The sequence below is a fragment of the Sinohyriopsis cumingii genome, chromosome 15 (assembly GCF_028554795.1).
Source record: "Sinohyriopsis cumingii isolate HCF-2022 chromosome 15, ASM2855479v2, whole genome shotgun sequence".
Lineage (NCBI taxonomy): Eukaryota > Metazoa > Mollusca > Bivalvia > Unionida > Unionidae > Sinohyriopsis > Sinohyriopsis cumingii.
In genome coordinates, this window is record NC_142975.1 from 134,546,655 (window position 1) to 134,570,983 (window position 24,329).

The 24,329-nt window shown below is 41.7% G+C and overlaps 1 protein-coding gene and 1 long non-coding RNA gene across 6 annotated transcripts in view; one reads left to right on the forward strand and one right to left on the reverse strand.

Annotated features, from left to right (window-relative positions):
* The window catches only part of LOC149782819 (uncharacterized), a 281,237-nt gene that overhangs the window by 63,445 nt on the left and 193,463 nt on the right, over nucleotides 1–24,329 (reverse strand). The gene's annotated exons all lie outside the window — the stretch shown is intronic.
* The window catches only part of LOC149782820 (uncharacterized), a 62,088-nt gene that overhangs the window by 30,177 nt on the left and 7,582 nt on the right, over nucleotides 1–24,329 (forward strand). For 4 of the 5 annotated variants that reach the window (XM_089934344.1, XM_089934342.1, XM_089934347.1 and 1 more), the window contains one exon: nucleotides 773–3,188. The exons of the other annotated variant lie outside the window; for it this stretch is intronic. In XM_089934344.1, the coding sequence (XP_089790470.1) occupies nucleotides 773–954 (182 nt within the window). In that variant the 3' untranslated portion in view covers nucleotides 955–3,188. Of the gene's footprint in view, nucleotides 1–772; nucleotides 3,189–24,329 lie in introns of those variants that run through there. 5 annotated transcript variants of the gene reach the window in all.

Here is a 24,329-nt window from a genome sequence, read left to right on the forward strand (position 1 = left end):
CTTACGGTTTTAAGAATCAAATCCAAAAACAATCGAAGAATAATCAAAGAATAAAAAATTAGACGTCCTGGTTATAAAATGTTCTAATGAATTTGACTTCGAATCCCGACGAAAAATCCAAAATGGAAGTCGATGACGTAAGCTATAGCCAGTGTAGTACTTCTGTGTCTACAGCTCTTTGTTGTACCACGGAAAATAATTGTCCGATGATTGAATTCCGAATAAAATCGCAATAAATGTCTTTGTCCAAGAATTCTGTATGAGCACTTAAAATATTCTCCGGGAAAAGAATTAATCTCTTAGAATCCAAATAATTTGAAGAACAAAAAATCAAAGTTTAACTCAAATTGGTCACAAACGAAAAAAGAAACACCACCCTAACGTCGAAGTTTTTAAAAGCCCAACTAAAACTATTTCTAGATAAATCACTATTAAATATGACTACTAAGCAATTCCTGTATAACCAAAATTTTGAAATAGAGACTGTTTACATGCGTAAAGTCACGTAAACCAGTAAAACCTCGATTTAACTATAAATCCCTCACTCTATATATCACACATTAAAAAAAATTTGTTTACTGATTTTAGCTTTTAGATACAAATTTCTACTTTTAGGTGCTTACGAAAAAACCGTAAGGGCAAACTAATTTCTGGAAAATGTCAAATTCCAGTAACCAAAATTACATTATTATGACATGTAGGTTGTTGAAAGACTATTGTCGGAATAAAACCGTAAGTAATAATACCATGGTGAATATTATATATCTTGCAGCCCAGAATCAGCGGTTATGGATCCTCTTGTCATGTAGAATATGTCAACAAAACCGCATCAGCTGTGCTCTTCAGCGTGGACCTTTAGCATGCCTGAACTGCTCAATGCCGCTTAATTACTGTCCACTTTGCGGGATTACTATTAGAGGCAGATATCGGATCTCCCTATATCATCCACTCTAAAGGAATTCGAAAGAGACGCGTGCATTAAAATGTCTTAAATCTTAAACACTGTCACAAGAAATACGAATGGCATACTTCATTTTAAGCAAATATTCCAGTCTACTAAGTTACCACTTAAAACCGACCATTTGCATTCTATGAGCCATCAGTTACATCAGAAACTTAATCTGCATTCATATCGTGGTCCGTTCATCATTCATGTAGAAAGTACATACTGTTTTTTGAAATAGGTGGAATGATAATTTGCCAATACTTCCCATGCAATGTATGGTGGCTTCCATTTTTCTCAGCCGGTGGAATTGGGGTACGAAACTCATCGAGTCTGTATTCTATTGTTGGATGTAGGTGATGAAACAGCATTGTAAGATGCTTTTTGAAATGCTACGAGAGAGAAAAAGTCAAGACTTCATATCTAACAAAAATAGAAATTAGTATGACATACAGTGGCTTAAATCTGAGGAAAGTTAAGGAATATAATTTTTATCAGGGACAGAGTATTTGAGCCTTCTTGTTCATTACCATTATGATTTTGCATGAGTGCGACTGAACTTTTTCTTGGATTCATAATCTGTATCGTATATGTTGGAGCAAAACTGTATTTATGATTCAACGATTCTATTAACGGACAAATAAAAATAACCACTTGTTTACTGGACTTACTTGTATTTGAACAAACGATTGACAATACAACGAGGGAAATTTTTATTAATTAATAAATGTACATGTTATTCGGTTTCATTTAACTGATAGAGAACAGTGATCAATATTCTTAGCCATTATTTGTGAACTATATCGAGTTGAAATGATGAATACATGAATACATTTTTTCCCAATGTTCTAGTGTTTTGGTAGATCTCGATTCAAACTATTACATGATCATGCCATTACAGCATCTTTTCCTTGCATGGAAATCTGACGGGATAATAATTCAGTGCCAAAAATTGTAATATGACAATTGTTGATCGGTGATATAGGACCGCTTTAGGAAAAGATGGTTATGATGTCATATCTTTAAATTAGGGTCTGTTCATGAAAGCAAGGTGGTATTACCAGAGTAAGCGTTATGAATATCTACATTTATCCATTATGGAATCAACAATAGCCACAATGGTGTGTCAATCTTGTGCAATAGGAGCATGTAGAGACAAACGTGCAGATGATAGGATTGTATGAAGTTCTTTAATATAAAGTATATATCTGATGAAGAGACAAAATGGATGATTTGCTCGATGTTGTCATTTGAAGCATATAATTTGAGAATGGGGATAAAACATTTGCAAACGGTTATTCCAAGAAAAAACTGACAATGGAATCCGGTGTTTACTTCCATCTTAGGAACCAAAACGAATCCATACAAACTCCTGCCCAAACCCGGCAAATAAAATCCAATGGCCAGATAAGTTACACAAGAAACTATCATGTCTGAAAACAGTCCATTTTGATCACCAGCCAAGCTGGTAAGTTGAACAAAAATATGTGTTTATAACATTTCTATTAAATTTCCATGTACTGGTAAAATTCGTAGAGGAACACGTGTTTACATTTAATTTTGATAATTATTGATGATCAGGGTTCCGACTGATTAGTTTTTTTCTTTTTTATTTGCTTCCAAATTATATAAGACGGATAGAGTTAATTATTTTTTCCTCACAAATCACAGCAAGAGTACTTTCTCAATCCATTTAGTAAAAGAAATTTTGTTTAACTCCCCCCTGACACTTACATCGTTGTTTTTTGTCGCTTTAGCAGCATTGGTTTTACGAAGGGGGTTGTGATAATAAGAATGTTGCTGATGGTAACAAGCTCATATATTAATCATGTTTGTTGGTTGGTAAATGTTGATATTTTTTGCAATGATGATGATGACGATGACGATTGTGATGCTGATGTTATATAATGATCATGATTGTTTCGTTGTTAAATGCTGATTCTGTGATGATGATAACACATTGTTGTTGATATCTTGATGATGATGATGGTATTGTTTATATAGTGTTTATTAATCTTTCGTTGATGATATAAAATCTACAGTAGAGAAAGATTTGTAAAGTATTAGGTTGTTGCAATTGTCGGTGATCGTAGTTGTAACTAGGCACTTGAGTGGGTAGTTGTTGATAGTTTTTTTTAAAAAAAATATATTCACAAACTTAAAGGTGAAAGTGAGTGTCCGAGCGGCAAAAGATAAGCTGAAATCCATGTCCCCTTGTGTTCAAGACATTTACAGAGAGCTGGAGCGCAATGAGACATTAAAGTAACCCTTTTCGTCCAACAAGACTGAGAAATTTGCAAATGAAGTAGAAGAAAGAGCCAGATGGACTGATATTTTTTCACAGTTTCTATCATATAAGAATAAAATATTGCTTCTCACCAATAAACATGAGCTACAATTTTCTATAATTAGATCAGACATATATTATTTAAATAATAATAATAATAATGATGATAATAATAATACTAGGCATTGTATTCCAGCTTTAACCTATAATATTATAACTATGACAATGATGTGGCAGAAATGTTTTCGCTAAATATTAGCAGATAATTTTCAGTTGCTGAGCCATGGTCAACGCACACATTGAATTGACTCAGCTATTCTCTTTTCCCATTTGTATTCTTTTGGAAGTTAATTGATAGAACGGTAGAAGGCTAAAAGCAGTGCAGCTGGGTAATGGGAAATATTTGAACAAAAAATGTTTACAAGCGTGGCAGTATGTGCTTAGAATGATGAGTACATGAAATGTACAAATAATGCCATGCTGATGATGATTAAAAGATTAAAGTCGCCTATGCAACTAAGTGCTTTTGCGACTGGTTAAGTCTCGAATGTCGAGATTCCTAATTAGTCAGGTTCGTGGGTGTGAACCCGCAAACCCGTGTTATTGTGTTAATGTCACACTTTTTAATTAATGTCTGGAAGTGGCAAGGTCGGAAAGGTATCCAGAAAAAGGTGCACAAACTCAAACAACAATTTAAATCCGCCAATTAATAAGAGCGTTTTGTAGTTTCAGTTAGTATTACCAAAGTTAACACTGCATGTATCACCAAGTTAGAAAATCAGCCAAACGATTCAACTACCAATCAGAATCGAGTTTACAAATCTGGTTCTTCCGCGTAAAGTGCGAGCCGAGTTTTTTCATTTTTCAATCCATTTAGTTTCCAGCAAGTTAGAAAACCAGCTAGGGATCTAACTGCCAATCAGATTCGAGTTTACAAACCTGGTTCTCCCGCGAAAAGGTACGAGCCGAGATTTTGAATTTTCAATCCGATTTTGTTTCAGCAAGTTAGAAAATCGACCAGGGATTCAACTGCCAATCAAATTAGGGTTTACAAACCTGATTCTAAAGATGCGAGTCGTGTTTTTCGATTTTCAGTCCGTTTTACCTAGTGAAGTTGTAAAATTTACCAAAGGATTGAAATGCATAAGTAGTAAAGGGGGATACATTAGCGACAATGGGAATTAGCATTACAGACCCCCCTGGGACAGATTAGCGACAAGGGAAATTTAACATGGAGAAAAATCGTGGGTCAGATTAGCGACAAGGGAAATTAACATGGGAATAAATCGTGGGTCACTCTAGCGACAAGGGGAATTTAACATGGAACTATAGTGTGGGTCTGTCTAGCGACAAGGGGAAATTAACATGGGAATAGGGGACTGTATAGCGTCAAAGGAATTTAAACAGGGTGGGTCTGTCTAGCGACAAGGGGAAATTAACACGGGAATAGGGGACTGTATAGCGTCAAATGAATTTAAACAGGGTGGGTCTGTCTAGCGACAAGGGGAAATTAACATGGGGAATAGAGTTTGGGCTTTTGGGATTTTTTTTTTAAATTTAAATTTAAATTTAAATTTAAAAAAAGGGGTAGGCAATGGAAAGGCTATCTCTTTTCGAGAAATATGGGGGCCCTGAAAAGGGCCTTTGGATTTATGTTAATATGCCCTTAACATAAAGGGCATCTGTGGCATCTTCTTGTCCTCAAGCTGCGTCTTACAGCAGGGCCATACATCAGAGTCCTCTTGAGGCAACCTTGTCTCTCTATGTAGACTCTTCGTATCCACAAACTGCTGGTGGTCCTGTGGACAACGGTCCACTTGGATCGGACATACATGAGCATGTCCGTCCTGAACATCATTGAAGACACGAAGGTGGAAGATTCAACGTCAGTCCACATCTTGCGGCTACGAGAATAGCTGAGTGAGTGATTGCACTGAAGTGCGCTTATTTATAGGTACAGGTAGGATTGAAACGGATTGAGTTCATTCACCAATCCAAACACGCGTTACAAAATTCAGTCAGCCCGCATCCAATCCGAAGAGAGCAGTCTGTGACGTCACGTAGTCTATATAGATTTGCTAGCGCTTGTGTGCAGTCAATCTATGCGACAGTGATTCAACATGACGGAAACTCAGAAAACGATCCATTGGGGTGCACCAGCAGGGGAGACTGCCCAAGGGAACCCGGACTTACTTTCAGAAGAGGTACATTGGGATTTTGTGGATTTTCTTACCTCGCAAGAATTTGTTCCGGAACCTTCGTTACCATCTTCATTACCGCAAGTGGAGAATTTTAGACAGAGGCAGAAAGAAGAATTGGAGAAATTTATGCAACGACAAAAGGAAGCGGAACAAGCTTTTCTCCTACAGCAACAGCAACAGCAACAAGAAGAGGTAAGAAAAAAACAACAGCAACAACAGCAAGAAGAAGTAGCAGCAAAGAAACAAGAGGGTGAAAATCAAACGGCTACGGTACTGTTGGACATTTTAGCGGAGTTAAGAAGTCTGAAACAAATGTATCAGACTTCTTTATCACGACCGAAGAGAATACGACCTTCCCGAGCTAAACACGCCAACCCTGTGACTAAGCCTATCGTACCACCCTTAGTGATTTCAACCCAATCATCAGAAGTAGACCTTGGCCGTGGCAAAGGCTTAAGGCAGTTAAAGTTGATTGGTTAAAATCACCCCTACACCAAAATAAAAAGGCCCTTTTCAGGGCCACCCACATTTCTCGAAAAGAAATACAATTTCAATTTGCCAATCACTCAAAAATAAACCCCACCCATTTTACCTTATAGTACGTGTCTGTGTATGAGTGCGTGAGTGTAGCTTCTTATTTTAAAATCAAAACTCAAAGACACTTACCTTATATCATTCATGTATTCTTTTATCCATTTTTTTACAATCCAATTCACAATTCACCACAGAACACTTTAATTAAAAGTTCATTGACTTCTTCTTTCTCCTTGTTTAGTCTCTCTGTTTTTTGAATTTCTTCACCGTTTTTTTCCTCATTTTCTTCCCTTCTTCTTTTCTTCTTCTGTTTCTTTGCTTCTTTTAAATAGAATTGTCTTCTTTCTTCCTCTTCTTCCTCTGAAGAATCCCTCTCTTCTTTCGAAGAATCCCTCTCTTCTTCTGAAGAATCCTTCTTTTCTTCTGACTCCTCTTGTTTCTTTTTTGGGCAATCTGGAGACCAATGTCCTTTTTCTTGACAATAATAACAGGTATCTTGACTTTTGTCTTATTTAGCCCCTGTTTTTTTTCTTTTTTGACGGTCTGGACACTCTGAAGACCAATGCCCTTTCTTCTGACAGATATAGCAAGTATCTTGCCTTTTATCTCGAAAGGAAGGAGAGTAGTCCGTCGGCTGGTCTGAAGAGAATTTTCTAATGACCCCTCGCAAAGCTCTGACGAAACGTTCCATCTGGGTAGTCTCTTCCATCGTTGTGCTCGGCTTGAGAGTGAAATGAATAGTGAAAGGACAAGACACACACCCTTTTTATATACGCTGGTTTGCCAAGACTATAAATTAGTCTATGGTGTTTAAACTTGAGTCATTTGACGTTTTGCACTCAAGATGAAACGATCCCATTCATTCGAGAAGAAAGAAGAAGAAGAAGAAAGTAAGAGGCAGAAACGTGATCTATCTCCTCGTACCAGGGCTGAAATCTTGGCACAAATTCATGCCAGTGATTTTGAAGAGGACATGAGTGAACCAGAATCCGAACCCTCTAAACCAAGTTCACCACCCTTAGTCAACCCTGAAAAGTACTATTCCATTCGAGAGACGGAAAAGCGCTCCTCTAGAAAATTTAGAACCACGGCTTACACCTACACGGTGAAGTTTAAAGATTTCAAGTCCGACGTACCCTTGGAGAAAGCAGAAGGGTTTATCACCGAGATGTGGGATTCTTTGCTCACCGCACTCAAGCGACAATGTCAAGCCAAAGAAGACGATCGCTTGACACTATCGATAGATCACGACGGTTTGAAATCCCCTGTTTGGATCGAGTTTAGCAGACCCGCAGAACTGACCCCTTCCAAAGTCATGGACAAGATTCAACACGTACAACAATCTAATGACCAGTTTGACATCACCGATGGTAAAGCCACACTGAAAATGGCCCACGTCTCTCCTCCTCAAGGAACTGGATGCAAAAAGATGTTATTGGTGGACGACCTTCGCAACACCAAAAAGAGTCTCGTCCGAATTAACAACCCTCAAGACCAGATGTGTTTAGCCCGTGCCATCGTGGTGGGACGAACCTATGCCAACAAGAACGACACGGTAGAATGGAAAAGAACCTGGAAAACTATTCAACGATGCAATCGAGCCAAACAACGAAATGAAGCAGAACTCCTGTTGCAACAAGCCGGACTGTCCAAAGACACACCCTGTGGCATTCCTGAGATGCAAAAATTGCAAGATGCCCTAGCTCCACGATACACCTTGAAAGTGCACCCTCAAGAAATGCGCGGGTCTCTGTTGTTTCGAGGCCAAGACTTTAAGGACGGAAAATACATTCATGTCTATCATCACGATGACCATTTCGATACCATTACCAGTATCACTGGATTCCTGGGATACGGTTATTACTGTGAGAAATGTGACCATGGTTATAACAATCGAGAGCAACACAAGCATTGTGGATTGAAATGTTCAGGATGTTTGGCCTCTTCACCCTGTCTGAGCGAAGAACCAGTGCCTTGTTCAACTTGTCTGCGCACATTTGTCAGCCCTACCTGTTACCAACAACATCTGAAAACGCAAGGTTCACAGAAGAAATGTGCTTGTCAACTCCTGAGATTGTGCTCTACGTGTGAACAAGTCATACGTACCAATAATACCAAGGCACACGTATGTTCAGGAAAGAAAAAATGTCACATTTGTCACCACATCGTGGACTTGGAACACCAATGCTACGTGCAAAAATACCAACCCCCACCAGAGAAAGAGGACGGTCACAAGAAGAAAGGCAATTTCATCTTTTTCGATTTCGAATGCATGCAAGAAACTGGCATTCACATTCCTAATTTCTGCGTGGCTCATCGAGCGTGCGAGAAGTGTATTCAAGAACCTATCTTCAGTCATTGCCCTCACTGCAGCAAGATTCCTGGAGGACGTGAAAAAATCTTTCGGGGACCAAACACGTTAGCCGATTTTGCCCAATGGGTCTTAGACCCCATCGACAAGACGTGGAGCCAAGAGGACATCGAACGTTACGGAGATTGTCATCGTCATGCCACGGTGATGGCTCACAATTTCTCCGGATACGATGGACAGTTTCTTCTCAGATACTATACGGAACAAGGCACCGAACGTCCTAAAGTGACTTTGAACGGAACCAAAATCATTTTCATGCAAGTGGGACAAGTACAGTTTAAAGATTCGATGAGTTACTTGGCCATGCCTTTGAGCCGAATGCCTAAAACGTTTGGAATGACAGAAATGGCTAAAGGGTACTTTCCACACTTTTTCAATACGGAAGCCAATCAACACGCCGTTCTACCCCATTTGCCTGAGGCTCACTATTACAACCCCGACAACATGCGTACCGAACAACGAGAAGCTTTCTACGCTTGGTACCAGGCTCACGCCTCGGACCCTTTCGACTTTCAGGAAGAAATGCTAAAGTATTGTCGTTCCGACGTGGACATTTTACGGCGTTGCTGTGGAAAATTTCGAGAACTGTTCATGGAACACGGAGGGGTCGATCCTTTGAAAGAAGCTTGCACCATTGCCAAAGCGTGTTCCTTAGTGTACCGCCAACGATTCATGCCTGAAAACACCGTGGCTGTCATCAGTCCTCAAACGACCCACTATGTCAAGCGTCAATACTCGGTCAAAGCCCTACGTTGGTTACATTACTTGTGCGACAAGGAAGACAAATGGATTCAGCATGCCCGCAACGGAGGAGGCGAAAAGACCATCGGAACGTATTCGGTCGATGGCTGGGACTTAGAAAACCCCAAGATCGTGTACGAGTTTAACGGTTGCTTATTTCACGGATGTCCCGTCTGCTACCCTGACCGTGACACTAAAAATCAGTTTTTGCAACGAACCATGGAAGACTTGTACCAGGACACTTGTCAGCGACGCCTAAAGTTAGAACAGCAAGGATACCAAGTGGTGGAAATGTGGGAACACGAGTACGATCACCGTTTGAAAACCGATCCCGAGGTTAAACGCCTCGTGGAAAGTTACCAGTTCATGGACCCGCTGAACCCGAGGGATAGTTTGTACGGAGGAAGGACCAATGCCACCTGTTTGCTGTACCAAGCCAACGAAGAGAAAGGAGAAGAAATCAAATACTTGGACGTGTGTTCGCTGTATCCCTACGTGTGCAAATATTGTCGCTTTCCTGTAGGGCACCCGCAATTGTTGACGGAACACATCGACCTGAAAAACATTCGACAATACGAAGGCTTGATCAAGTGCAAAGTTTTGCCTCCCACGAACCTATACCATCCCGTCTTACCTCACCATTGTCAAGGCAAACTGATGTTTCCCTTGTGCCGTACTTGTGCCGAAACGTGCAACCAGGACCAACCTTGCCATCACAGCCAGGAAGAACGTGCCTTGACGGGAACCTGGGTCAGCGTGGAATTATTCAAAGCTCTGGACATGGGATACCAACTGTTAGAAGTGTACGAAATTTGCCACTTTCCCAAGACACAACAGTACCACAAGGGTGACCCTACTCAGAAAGGCATTTTCGCCGACTACGTGGATGCCTTTTTGAAACTGAAGCAAGAAGCCAGCGGCTATCCTTCCTGGTGTCACACTCCCGAAGACCAAATACAATTCAAAGAGAAATACTATGCACAAGAAGGCATCTCTTTAGACCACATCGAAAAAAACGAAGGCAGGCGATCGTTTGCCAAAGTGATGTTAAATTGCTTGTGGGGTAAAATGGCACAACGACCGTGTTTACCCAAGACGGAATATTTGACAGAACCTTCCCGCTACTTCCAGATGATTCACGACAAAACCAAATACATGAAACACGTGGACGTCGTTCGAGAGGATTTGATCTTGGTCAATTACGAAGAAGATCTGGACTTTGTACAAGACGACCCTTTTGGAAATGTCATCATTGCGGCTTACGTGACAGCTCATGCTCGCTTAAAATTGTACGAAGCTTTAGAACTGTTAGAAGAACGCGTCCTGTACTTTGACACGGACAGTTGCATTTACATCCATCACCCGATTCAACAGCACCCTGACATCGAAGGAGACCGTTTAGGAGCCTGGACAGACGAGCATCCCGACGACAAGATTCTAAGTTTCGTCAGTGGCGGTCCCAAAAATTACGGCTACGAATACCGGGACAAACAAGGAGAAGTGCACACGACGTGCAAAGTGAAAGGACTGACTCTGAATCATCGTACCAGTCGAGTGGTCAACTTTGGGGTATTGAAAGAAGCCTTGCAATCGGGAGAGGATGGAAACTTTAAAGTGACCACCTATCAACCGAACAAGATTGTACGTTTACCCACTCACCACATCGTCAGTCGACCCTTGGAAAAAGTCTATCAAATTGTATACCAGAAGCGAGTGCGACTTCCCAATCACTTCACCTTACCGTACGGTCACGTCGGTATTGGTCTGTATATCAAAAGGAACCCTAGGCAAGATCGATAGTTCATTGTTCATTGAAGTAACTTACCATGTCGTTGACGAAGAAGAAACCAGATTGGTTAGGAGTCAAATGTTGGACATCACCGAGACCAGGGTTTTGAGGCTTGGACACAAGAGGTGGCTCAGTATGCACGAGAGTTATTCAAGGAAAAAAGTTACTTTTCAACCTGTGTTAGTGACGGTGCCAGAAGAACCCGTCACCCAGGACAGGACTGTCGTGGACAGGCCTGAAAGACCCTTTCGGGAGGACACTTGTGTGACCTTACCCCTACTGTAGAACTGGTTAGAACTTTACCCAAAACATGTTGTACAGACACTTGTGTTTATTCCACGTTCATGGTTATCATGTGCCTTTTATTCTTGTACTTAAGCCTTTGGCTTTTATGCATTTTTGTCTTTCGTATTCATGTTTGAAAAAAAAAATTCAATAAACGTATTCTGAAAAAGTATATAAACTCTTGTCTTGTTTGTTTTTTCGTGTCACAAGTGACATTTCTCACACCATGGCTACCTCTGCTGTCTCTGCTCCCTCTTCCTCTACTGTCAAAGTCATCGACGAACACTTAGATCGTGCCAGTTGGGAGGCTTTGTATCTTCGCCATCCCTTTAACATGCTCATTGCTGGACCTAGCGGTTCAGGCAAAACCGAATTCGTCAAACGTTTGATCGAACATAAACATCATTTGATCGATCGACCCCCTCAACGAATCGTGTGGTGTTACAAAGAGTGGCAATCGGCGTACAGCCTCTTGCGAGAAAGTCAAGGCGATTCCATCGTGTTTGTGGAAGGCATTCCTAAAGAAGACGACGGCATCGTCTCTGACTCCCGTCTAACCCATTTGGTCATTTTCGACGACATGTTAGGAGAAGACGAAGAAGAAATTAAACTGTGGTTCACGCGCAAAGGGCATCACCGTAATGCCAGTGTCGTTTACATCACCCAAAATTTGTTTCAACAAAGTAAAGCCCATCGCACCATCAGTCTCAATGCGCATTACGTGGTCTTGTTTAAAAGCCCTCGAGATAAATCGCAAGTGCAAGTCTTAGCCAAACAGTTAGGAACGCCTTGGCTTACTCAGGCGTACGACGATGCCACTCAAACACCACACGCCTATTTACTCGTCGATTTGAAACCTACGACTCCCGAGGATTTGCGATTTCGTACCCACTTGTTTCACCACTGGTGCCAAGACGGAGGGCCTGTCCTGTACACGTCTCCGTCCTCGACTTCATTTCACTCCCCATGAAAAAAATCTATAAAAACCTCAGACCCTTTTTCGTCTGTCTCACACAGTGTGAACATGACGTCCCTTCAGTCGCATCTTCCCGTCAAATTGATTCGTGCCTTGTATGGCATCAGTCGAGAAAAAGATCCACAAACACGAGCTCGTGTCTTAGAAGCTAGTCTCAAAGAAGTCTTACGATGGTTCACGGTGACGGCACGTCAATTACTCCAAGGAATCATTCAGATTCCTCATCAAACCCAACGCTTTTTCGATCGAAACAAAGTCGCTTTGGTCCAACTGGCCGATCCCCGCATCGACACTCAAACCAAAAAACAAATCATTTTGAAACCTGGAGGGAGCGGTACTCTAGGAGGGGTCATCATTCGCTCACTTTTAAGATGGGATCCTAATGCCCCCAAAGTTATCCCCAAGACAAAAGTCCAAGGAAGCCCCAAGAAGAAAAAGAAAAAGACCAGGTCCCCAAGAAGAATAACTTCTCCAGTGGCAGGACCCTCCTCTGACCAGACACCACCACCCCGGAAAAAGAAAAGAAGCCCCCAGAAAAAGAAACAGAGAAAAAGTCCCCAGAAAAAGAAAAGTCCACAGAAGAAAACTAGTCGCAAGAGAGGCACCTCGGCCAGGACGCAACCTTACACTCGCAAACCACGACCTGCCACAGCGGTGACTGCGTCTCCGGCATCCTCACGTTTGTCCACTTCTCCGTTAATGACACCAGGAACTGAAGAGTACTTGGAGACGTTGATCACACCAAGAACTTCTCCGTTGATGACCCCCAAAAGAACTTCCCCAGTGGCAGGACCCTCCAATTTAGCGGCAGTGGCTGCTGCTCACAAAGTACCTTCTCCCAAAATCAAAGTCCATGAAAGATCGGGCATGTTACAAAGTTTACTGGATTTGTCCAAACAAGAACTGGCTCGATTTAGTCCGTTGCGTACCCCTGCACGACGTGTCATGCCTGTCCTCAAACTAATACGACGTCAAGACAATCAGTGGCGACGCGTTCCAGTATAAAAAAGACCTGTGACCAAGTCGGATATCAGTGTTTTTTGGTGCTCCTGAAGACTCAAAGATGTCACCCTTCAGAAAACCCCAAGGAAAGAAAAGGAAAGGATTGCCACCACGTTTAGCCAAACATGGGGACATGTTATCTGTCCTGTCCAAAGCTTCTCCACCCCTACGAAAAAAACTCATTCAAACAGCCTCCAAAGAGGTCATCGATACCGTGTGCGAATGTTGTTTGAACGTTTTGAAAGGCACGATCCCTTTGTCCAAACACCAGAAACAATGCTTAAGCAAGCATCGTCACGTTCTTCGCCAAATGGTTCGAAAGAAAATTCCCATTCGTCAAAAAAAGAAGATGTTAGTGCAACGTGGAGGTATTTTACCCCTCTTGTTAGGCCCCATACTGAAAGGAGTCTTGGGAACCATGTTGGGAGGACTGGTGGGAGCAAGATAAAAAGGCCTCGGAAGTTCCAAGATCTCAGAATCGACCCCTGACAACCCCATGGAAGGACGAAAACTAGCTTTAGTACCTTACAAACGATGGATGGAATACCATCGGTGGCAAGAACAACACACCCCGCATTTACCTCCCAATCCCCATTTGAGCGAGATGTCCCAGTTACAACACGAATTGCAGTCCTTGATGGATCGCCAAGATTTGTCCGAAACAGAAAAATCGCAAAAGTACGGTCAACTCTTGCAACGACTGCAACTCTTTCACCAGAAAGCTTTAGACGAAACAGCTCTACCCACTCTGAAAGATTTTAAGACCTTGATGAAAAGTCCAGCACCATCACCAGTACCAGTACCAGTACCACCAGTACCCGTGACCAAGACAGAAAAAGGAAAAGAAGAAGAAGAAGAAGGATTTCAAACTCCACCAGAAAAAGTACGCAAGTTAACAACACCACCTACCTCCAGAATTGGATGGATTAAAAAGATGATGGCCACCCCTTCTTCCTCACAAGAGAAAAAGAAAGTGAAGACAGAAGTGAAGACAGAAGTGAAACAAGAACCGATATCCCCCGCTCAGACATCCTTCTCCTCTTCGACACCTATTGCTGGCCGCACACGCAAAGCATTACAATCCAAGAAAATACCCCAAGAGAAAAAGAGTAGCATCCTCCAAGAGTGGGTGTCTTATTAACACACCAACCAACACAAAAAAAATGGAAAAAGTCTTAGCCAGCATTTACTACGATCCCTCCCATCCTGCAGGTTACGCAGGAGTTCAAAAATTGTATCGTGCTGCCAAAACGCGACTGAAAAGTCTCCGTTTACCTCAAGTGCAACGATGGTTACAAGAACAAGCTACCTACACTTTACACAAACCCATTCGACGCAAGTTTGCCAGAAGTCGCACCCGAGTGGAAGGCATCGATCATCAATGGCAAGCCGATTTAGCCGATGTCTCTCATTTGGCCAGCTACAATCGTGGCTACAAATATTTGTTTTGTGTCATCGACGTCTTCTCCAAATTTGCCTGGGTCGTGCCCTTGACTTCCAAATCGAGCAGCGAGTTAGTGCGAGCCCTGCAACGGGTGTTGAAACAAAGCGGTCGTCACCCTCTTCGATGGCAAACGGACAAAGGCACCGAATTTCTGAACCAAGCTTTCCAAAAAGAATTAAAGAAACGTGACATTCATTTTTTTACCACCGAGAATCCCGAAACCAAAGCCAGCATCGTGGAACGTTTTCAACGCACTTTGAAAGAACGCATGTGGAAATATTTTACGCATCACCACACTCTGAAGTACATCGACATCTTACCGCACCTGGTGCAAGCGTACAACCAATCTTACCATCGAAGCATCGGACGTGCCCCGCAAGACGTGACTCCCGACAACGAAGTGCTGGTGTTTGAGCGCCTGTTTGGTACGTCCCCGACGAGGGCTGTCCCCAAGAAAAGTGGAGAGTTGGCCGTAGGAGATTGGGTGCGCATTGGCAAAACCAAACGCACTTTCGACAAAGGTTACTTACCTAACTGGACGACCGAATTGTTTCGCGTCACTGGACGAGTGCATGGCCGTCATCCTGCCGTCTATAAATTGGAAGACATGAACGGAGAAGTGCTCAAAGGAACGTTCTATTTGCCCGAGTTACAACGTGTCACCAAAAAAGAAGACGACGTGTACGACATCGAAAGCATTCTCGAACGCAGAACCCGTAAAGTGGGCAAACGACGTGTCAAAGAAGTCAAAGTACGTTGGAAAGGATATCCACCCAGTTTCGATTCTTGGATCGACGCTTCGCAAGTCATCGACTATAAAAAGAAGTGACCATCATGCCCTTTCACACAGCAGACGCAGCTACGTCGACCACTCCTCCTTCACCTAGTTCTTCTGTGCAAGATTTACAAAAACAACCCTTGTGGGTGTGGTGTGGAGAACGTGTGCCTAAAACGCAAATCGTCTTTTTCTGCCAAATCTTCGTGGTGTATTGTGTCATCGGGGCAGCCATTGCCAATTTGAGTTTGCAACAAGGAGACAAACAATTGTGGACCATTTTATTGAGCAGTTGCATCGGTTACCTGCTTCCTAATCCCTTCCTGAAATTCACCTCGAACGGGAACCCCGGGAACCTTGTGTCCAGTGCCAGTGCCAGTCACCACTTCAATCACAACCAGAACCCCATTTTGGGCGGAGACACGCCTCTGACGTCCACTAACCCCTCGGACAGCCACAGAACTCTGGAATTATGAGTCACCAAAACCAATTTTACTTAACCTTACCCAGTGACAGTTCCATGGAGGTGTTTCCCAAGAACACGTTGTGCTGTTACACGGCCAAATTACCTCAAGCCATCCAGTTAGATCACGAAGCCCATTGGGAAGTGGCTTTAGTAGAAATGATTCACCCGACCCAAGTCCTCAATGTCCTTCCCAATCAAAATTTTTTTGATGTGGAAGTTCATGACGAGCAAATGCAACAGTGGATGGATAGCAATGTCAAATATGACAAGAAAACCCGTACACAAAAGTACACCACCTATCACTTGTTCATTCCCCCAGGCTATTATTTTAGTGGTCAACATTTGGTCAGCACCATAACCTCCAGGTTTAATGTCGTGTTTCTGAAAGCTTTGGAGCATGTCAACAAAAATGTCACCATGGAGTACCACAAAGCAGCTCGTCGCTTCTTGATGAAATTTGAACGGAGTAAAATCCTGTCCATTTTATTTTGTCCTGAATTGTATGACATGTTGGGCGGAGACATGGACATGAGAAAGACCATGATCAAGAAAAACGAATTACCCATCGTTTACGACAACGAGTCTTTTAGCAAGTTATTTCGTGCCCCGGTAGAACTGAACCAAGGACTGAATTTGATGTTCGTGTATTCCGATGTGGTGGAGTACAACGTGGTGGGACACACCTCCGTACCGTTACTGCGTGTCATTCCTTTCAAAGTGGATTCTGCCACGAACACTGACGAGGAAGGTGGAAACACTTACCACGTCCACCGCGAATTTGTCCATCCTCACTATTTGCCTGTCAGTAAGTCGTATTTGGACACGGTCAACATTGCTATAAAAGGAGATCTGGGACAAAATATTCCATTCACCAAAGGAAAAGTCACGGTGAAACTCCATTTTCGAAAACGGTTCTCTCACGACTCTTAAGTCATGTATCCAGTGTACCGAGGGGTTGCTCGACAGCGAGGACACGGCTTAGGAGACATGTTAAAATCGGCCTTTCGTTCGGTGGCCCCGGTGTTGAAACCGATGGTGACACGCGGATTGCACGCCTTGAAAGATGCGGCACTGACGCAAGGCAAAGAATTTCTCCAAAATGTCATCATCGACAAACAAAACCCTAAAGAAGCCTTCATGAGGGCAGGCAAAAATGTCTTGCTGCAAACGGGAAAAGACATTTTAGGCCAACGAGAAACACCTATAAATGCCCTGCACGCTACCGAGTCAGGCATTCAGCAAGGACAAGGCAGAAAGAGACGACGAAGAAAACACCCTTTCACCAGACTTCAAGCGAGAAAGGCCAAGAAAAGAAGAACCGTTCGAGACTTAGACGTTTTCGATTATTGAGAAAAGAGACAAAAACAAATGATGCACCGAGAATCTTGCGCTTGTTCCAAGACGGAACTGGATCTGTTTGCCATGCCCCCCACGATGATGACGATGCAAGAATCCCAGTGGGTGGAATTTCACCCCGTCTCCTCACTGACCGATTCCGCTCCCATCGAGTTTGAAATCAAAGGACAGCCCGAAGATTACATCGATCTGAATAGCAGTTACTTGTACCTGAAAGTCAAAATTCTAGATAAGACTGGAGGTGCTATAGACGATGAAGCAGTAGCTCCCGTCAACAATTTCATGCATTCCTTGTTCAGTGGAGTGGACTTGTACTTGAATAACAAACTGGTCAGTAGCAGCATGGATACTTACCCTTATCGTGCCTACCTGGAAAATCTCTTGACGTACGGAATAGATGCCAAGAACACTCATCTCAATGCCTGTGTGGTATGGGAAGCTGACGAACCTACCAAGTTTGAAATATTGGAAACTGATGAAAAGAAAGACAACAATGATGGATTTGTAGAACGAAGAAAGAGAATCACGGGAGCCGACACAAGTTTAGAACTGATGGATCGTTTGCATTTGGACATGTGGTTGCAAGAAAAGTATTTGCTGAACGGGGTGGATGTCCGCCTGAGACTGAATCGTAGCAGTGCCGCTTTCCATTTGATGGCTGATAGTGACGGTTACAAAACCAAAATCCTAGAAGCCAGACTCTACGTACGCCGTGTGGAAGTGTTACCTAAAGTGGGAAACGACATCAGTCAGACGTTGAGCAGAACGACTGCCAAGTATCCCATACGACGCGTGGAAGTGAAAACCTTCACCATTCCCAAGGGACAGCGATCCATGATCGAAGATCATCTGTTCCAAGGACAGTTACCCAAACGTTTGATCGTTGGTATCGTCGAGAATACAGCCTTCAACGGAGCTGCCGAAAAAAATCCTTTCTACTTTCAACACTTTGGCGTGTCCAAAATCGAAGTCAGTCGCGATGGCAAGACCTTGTGTACCCGACCTTTCGAACCTGACTTTACCAAGAAGAATTACTTGAGATCGTACTTGTCCTTGTACGAAGCCACCGGACAGTTAGGAACCAATACCAGTCACGGTATTACGTACGAGGATTATGCAGGAGGCTACGCTTTGTGGGCTTTCGATTTCACTCCAGACCAAGGCAGCGACGAGGGACATTTCCACCCTATAAAATCCGGCCAGATTCGTGTGGAAATTCAGTTTAAAGACCGAGACCCTGATGAAACGGTGAACGTCATCCTGTATGCAGAATTCGATAATACCATAGAAATCAACAGTTTGAGAGAAGTCATCCTAGATTACTAGAAACCATGGAAGACTGTTATCCCTCTTTACCTAGTGGAGAAACGTTTAGTGTTGGATTATTGTTAAAAAATGTTAGAGTTCTTGTTGTTTAGTGTTAAGTGATTTTTGAATAAAAAAATGTTGTGTTTTGAAAAAAATTGTTTGATGTTATATTGTTGGATTATTGTTAAAAATGTTAGAGTTGTTGTTTAGTGTTAAGTGATTTTTTAATAAAAAATGTTGTGTTTTGAAAAAATGCCTTTGTCTTTTGTTTAGCTATAAGAATGTTGGATTGATGCTCTTTCATTTCTTACTATCCCTCTCATGACACTCACTAAACGTTACGACTCAAAAACCGTATGGGGATGTTTTCCTTCACGTCCGCGCTTTGACTTTAAGAACCGGGTTGTTTCCAGTCTAACCATCCATTGTCGACTCATCCTCCTAAGAAGATGTGCTCCAAACTAGCTAAACTCAACGAAGCCTACGTAAATTTGCATAGGGTCAGACACAGTCTGATACCGAAGCCAGAAGAAATAGAGAATGTGAGAATGTTAAAAATCACTGAAGACCTGATAGAAGAGCTCTCCAGAGAAGAAATGAACAGGGAAAAAGAAGAATGGACAGAGAAGTACAGACTTCAGAGACAGCAGCAACAACAACAACAACAAGAGCAGCAGCAGCAGCAACCTGAACCTGACAGAGGCTTTGTCGATTGCCGTATCGACACCAAAGAGTTCTTCTTTTCTTTCCGAAGAAGCAGACCTATCGCCAGAAAGTCTATCCTCAGAGGACATCGCATTCTTAGAAACTAAAAAAAGAATGCCATAGCAAACAAAAAAAAAAAACAGCCCTTTTCAGGGCTACCCCAATACTCTAGAAAAGAAATAACGATCGATTTGCCAATGTGTGTAGGTAGAATAGTGTGAAAATAAACACTAACTCTTTTTTAAAAAATGTGAGGGTATGTGTTTGTGTGTTAGTAAGTGCTTAAGTAAGTTGGTATGAATAGTAGATTAAAATCATGTTTTTTTTTTTTGTTTTTTTTTTGGTGTTTGAGGTGTATATTTGGAGTTAGATTGGATTGCTTTGCGTATGTGGATAGTCTAATGAAGTGATTTATAAAAAATTTTAAAATAGTGATGGGTAGCATAAAAAAGTGAGTGTTTCTTTTAGGTCCGCGCGTTGTTGTTTTTGGTCATGATGTAGGTAACATCAATTTTATGTTTTTTAGGGGATGTTTTCCTTCACGTCCGCGCTTTCACTATAAATTGAAACTCGCTGGGCAGTCTAGCTACCCTTGTTGATTGATCAACACCAAAAATGAACACGAGACTGTCTAAACTGTTGAAACTTCATGTGCATCTGGAATATGCCAGGCGCCTGTTGAATGAACTGGCCGCGGAAGCCATTGTGGAGGAGGGAAGGATAAGAGAGGAGGAGGAAAGAAGAAAAAAAAGAAGAGGAGGAGAGAAGATATAAAGAAGAAGAAGAGGAAAGAAGATACAAAGAGGAGGAGAGAAGAAAAAAAGAAGAGGAGGAGGAGGAGAAGGAAAAGAAGAGAAGAAGAATAAATTTCAGAATCCCAGAGAGCGAAAATTGGGATTCTGAAGCGACATATCCTGCCTCTGCTCTCTCCCCCAAAAAAGTAAAAAGTAACTGGGGGATAAGATGTGTATGTGGCGCCAGGCCTGGAAGGTGCCACCATTAACCAGGTGTCCATGAAGTTCAAAAAAAAAACAGCCCTTTTCAGGGCTACCCAATACTCTAGAAAAGAAATAACGATCGATTTGCCAATGTGTAGGTAGAGTAGTGTGAATATAAACACTAACTCTTTTCTAAGATAGTGTGAGGGTATGTGTTTGTGTGTTGGTGCTTGTAAGAGCTAAGGTATGTTTGTGTGAATAGTAGATTATGGGTTTCTTTATTGTTTCTTAGCGTATGTGGAGAGTATAGTTTGGGTTTTGTAAGCGCTCACGTACGATTGTGAGGATAGTAGATTATGGATTTTGTTTATTGTTTCTTAGCGTATGTGTTTGTGTGTTTGTGTTTGTGTGTTTGTGTTTGTACCCGCTCACGTACGATTGTGTGGATAGTAGATTATGGATTTGTTTATTGTTTCTTAGCGTATGTGGAGAGTATAGTTTGGGTTTTATTATATGAAATGAAAAAGTAGGGGATGTTTTCCTTCACGTCCGCGCGTTGTTTGGTCATGATCTAGGTAAGATCAATTTTACGTTTTAGGGGGATGTTTTCCTTCACGTACGCGCTTTAAGTATAAGAACCCAAAGTATTCGTCGTTCAAACCATTCTGCAAAGAATAAAAAAAGAAGATGGCTTCTAACCAAATGGACAAAATACAAACATTACAAGACGTTTTAGACAACTTAGGAATGATGGAGCAGATGTTGATAAGACTGGTTGAAGACCATTATTCCTATAGTCCCCATCGTGTAAAGATGGAAATTAATAACTTAAAAAAGGTAAAGGACAAGATTAGTGGTGTCATGAAAGAGATAAAGGAGGAGAAGGAGGATGAAGAGGAAAGAATAAGAATAAGCAAATGGAACGAAAAGATTGAAAAAGAAGAAGAAAATGAGAAGAGGAAGAAAGAAGACGAGGAAGAGAAGAAGAAAGAAGAGCAGGAGAAAAAGAAAGAGAAGAAGAGAAAGAGTGTTGGAGATAAAATAAGAACTTGGTGGAGAAAAAGAAGAAATTAGAAGCAGAAGAAGAAGAAGAAAACCCAAAGGCCCTTTTCAGGGCCAGCCATATTTCTCGAAAAGAGATAGCCTTTCCATTGCCTACCCCTTTTTTTAAATTTAAATTTAAATTTAAATTTAAAAAAAAAATCCCAAAAGCCCAAACTCTATTCCCCATGTTAATTTCCCCTTGTCGCTAGACAGACCCACCCTGTTTAAATTCCTTTGACGCTATACAGTCCCCTATTCCCATGTTAATTTCCCCTTGTCGCTAGACAGACCCACACTATAGTTCCATGTTAAATTCCCCTTGTCGCTAGAGTGACCCACGATTTATTCCCATGTTAATTTCCCTTGTCGCTAATCTGACCCACGATTTTTCTCCATGTTAAATTTCCCTTGTCGCTAATCTGTCCCAGGGGGGTCTGTAATGCTAATTCCCATTGTCGCTAATGTATCCCCCTTTACTACTTGCATAGGAGTCAATTACCAATCAGATTTGAGTTAACAAAGGTACCAGTACTTCTAGTTTAAGTCCGATTTTGTTGTACAGCCGAGCACAGGACTCTTGTAACCCTGAAACACCTTGTGTTTATTTCAAATCAAGTCCAGTTGTACTAGTGGACAATAAATAAATCCAATAATATGTAAGCCACCTCTGTAACTGCGTCAAATTGTTTGAGTTTCGAAATTTTCCATCTTCTTAACCGTTCTAAAGAAATCTAGTACGTAGTGTACATTGTATTGTCCTTAACTGATATTTTAGTAATTATTATGTCTTAGCGACTTAAGAGAATATTTTTGTAGTCATTGTTAGGCATCGTAAGTTGTTCATTTAGTAGCGGTGGTAAAAAGGATCAAATTAGTTTCGTGGTTTTATCGAATCGTGATTCCAAGCCAAAATGAAATCACTTTGTAAAGAGGCAATGAAAAGCCCTAAATGGGATATTTTGTCAGGCTAGTTGAAGGTTTCCCTGCGGTCTACTACACTTTTACTTTTCTCCCCACTTCTCTCTTCGTTTTTGATGATGTCTGGGAAGTGGTAGCCATGTATCATTGCGAGCTGGTAGGTTGGATACTGTGTATAGGCGAATCCATAGTACTGAGTGAGGATTTTTATACCATAAAACCATTCTGCCGGTCGGGGTCTGTTGATGTCGAGTGATCTCCATGCTAGGTACTTTACGGCACTGACAAAGTGCCCTGCCTTTTTTACATCTTGTAGCGCTGGTTTCGGGCCCATTTCTTTGCACCGTTATAGCTCTGTCAGTTTCCTCTTCTGCCTCTATTTCTTCCTCTACTTCTTCGTCAGTTTCTTCTTCGCTAGAGGAAGACATTTCCAAATCGGCTACCAGTGTGTCTTGTGGTGGGGATTCCTGTCTTGGTGATGTCACTGGGGTTCGGGCTACCTTAAGACGCATATGTCTCCAGTGTTTTCATTATTTGTGCGATCGAGTCATTGATCTACTTATCCTGGGCAGTTGGATTGATAGAACTGGTGTCTGTTTTTTGTTCTGTCGACTGCTGGAGGTTGTTTTGATGAGTTGTAGTGGGTGGGCTGCTAATCTAAGTCTGCGGGGTACGTTGCCTCTGTTGCCGCCTTTTTCCTCCTCTACGTCTTCTGTATCTTTTGTTGTTGTAGTCTCTTTCTTCTTCTTCTTTTTCTTCTCTGTCGTTGTTATCCATTATTAGGAGCAGGGTCGTACGTTTCTCATGCGCTCTAAGGCTCCATCCTGAGGCAACTATGTGGCCAAGACCCCTTAGTGCATTCAGTGCTGGAGCGGAGATAATTTCCGTCGCAGGCTCGATTTCTGATGTGTTGTTCGCTGCTGGCTCCATGTAGAGTATAAATGATGCTTTAATTGGTTTTGGGTATCATTGTTAATGTGAACCTGTCATAACTGACGTATTTTGCAAAACAATAAATCATTTTCTCTTTCATCCGCAGAGTGCTGAATCCACACTGAGAAACTCCCAAATGTTCAGGAAAGTATGCTTTTGAAGCTAAAATAGAACTTAGATCCGAAGCAGCAAAACGTGATATGTTCCTTGTATTATCCGTTTTGCCAACAAAGTTCAGCCTTTCTAAATTTGGCAGGTCATGAAATTGTGATCATCTAGTTGTGGTAATGGGCCGTCTTCTCCAGAGGTATTGGGAACAGGACCTAGCTCTCAGATTTGCAATTTCTATTTACTATGCAAGTGAACTTTTCGGTAAATTTATTAGTCACATTGCGCATGTTTTAGATCAGGTATTAACCTGTGATCCAAGACATTTGATTAATGAGAAAATGTCAGGAATATTGAAAGATCGGGGATATGAGAAGACAAGATGTATCATAGACTGTGCTGATATATTTGCACAGCAGCCATCCTTTAAAATGTTGATGCAGTTTGAGATATTTGACAGTTATAATCATACTACTAGAGGACTGGCCACATTTGCACCGCATGGTTCTGTGACATTTGCTTTAGATCTATATGCTAGATCAGCGACTGATTTAGACATCACTAAGGAGTAATGGTTTTTAAAGTTGTTTTGTGACAAATGACCATGTTATGACCGACGAGGAGTTTGAAAAACGTAGATTTCTTGGTCAATTCTCTGTGAGAGTAGATCATTCACCCATCTTTTGGGGGTATTTCCAGTAATGACGTAAGAACAGGAACAAAGTACTTAGTACACAGCACAATACATGAAAAACTGTTAAATGATATGTTGAATGTTTGTGTCAAGGTCACATTTGTCCAGTCACATATCAATGATGAGTGCAGATTTTAATGGTATATTCTTTATATAAATATGCACCGAATGAATTAAGTTGCAGTAAAGTATATTATGCTCAGTGCTTATAAATGGATCTTTTAAGTGCAGACTAAGCGACGGGGATGTAGATTGCTGGCTACTGCAGTATGCTGGCATTGAATGAATCTGCTGTTAAATGATAAAAATATAAAAAGTCTGGTGCAAAGTAAATTCATTCATAACTGACCTGTAAGCTATATACAACTGAAACTATTTTAATATGCTACGCTGCTTTCCAAAGCAGTTATGATCAATATGATATCGATCTACAAACTAATTTAAATATAATTCTTGATTCACTTCCGAACTGCAAACAATATATGTTAATGTGCTTTAATTAAATTATATT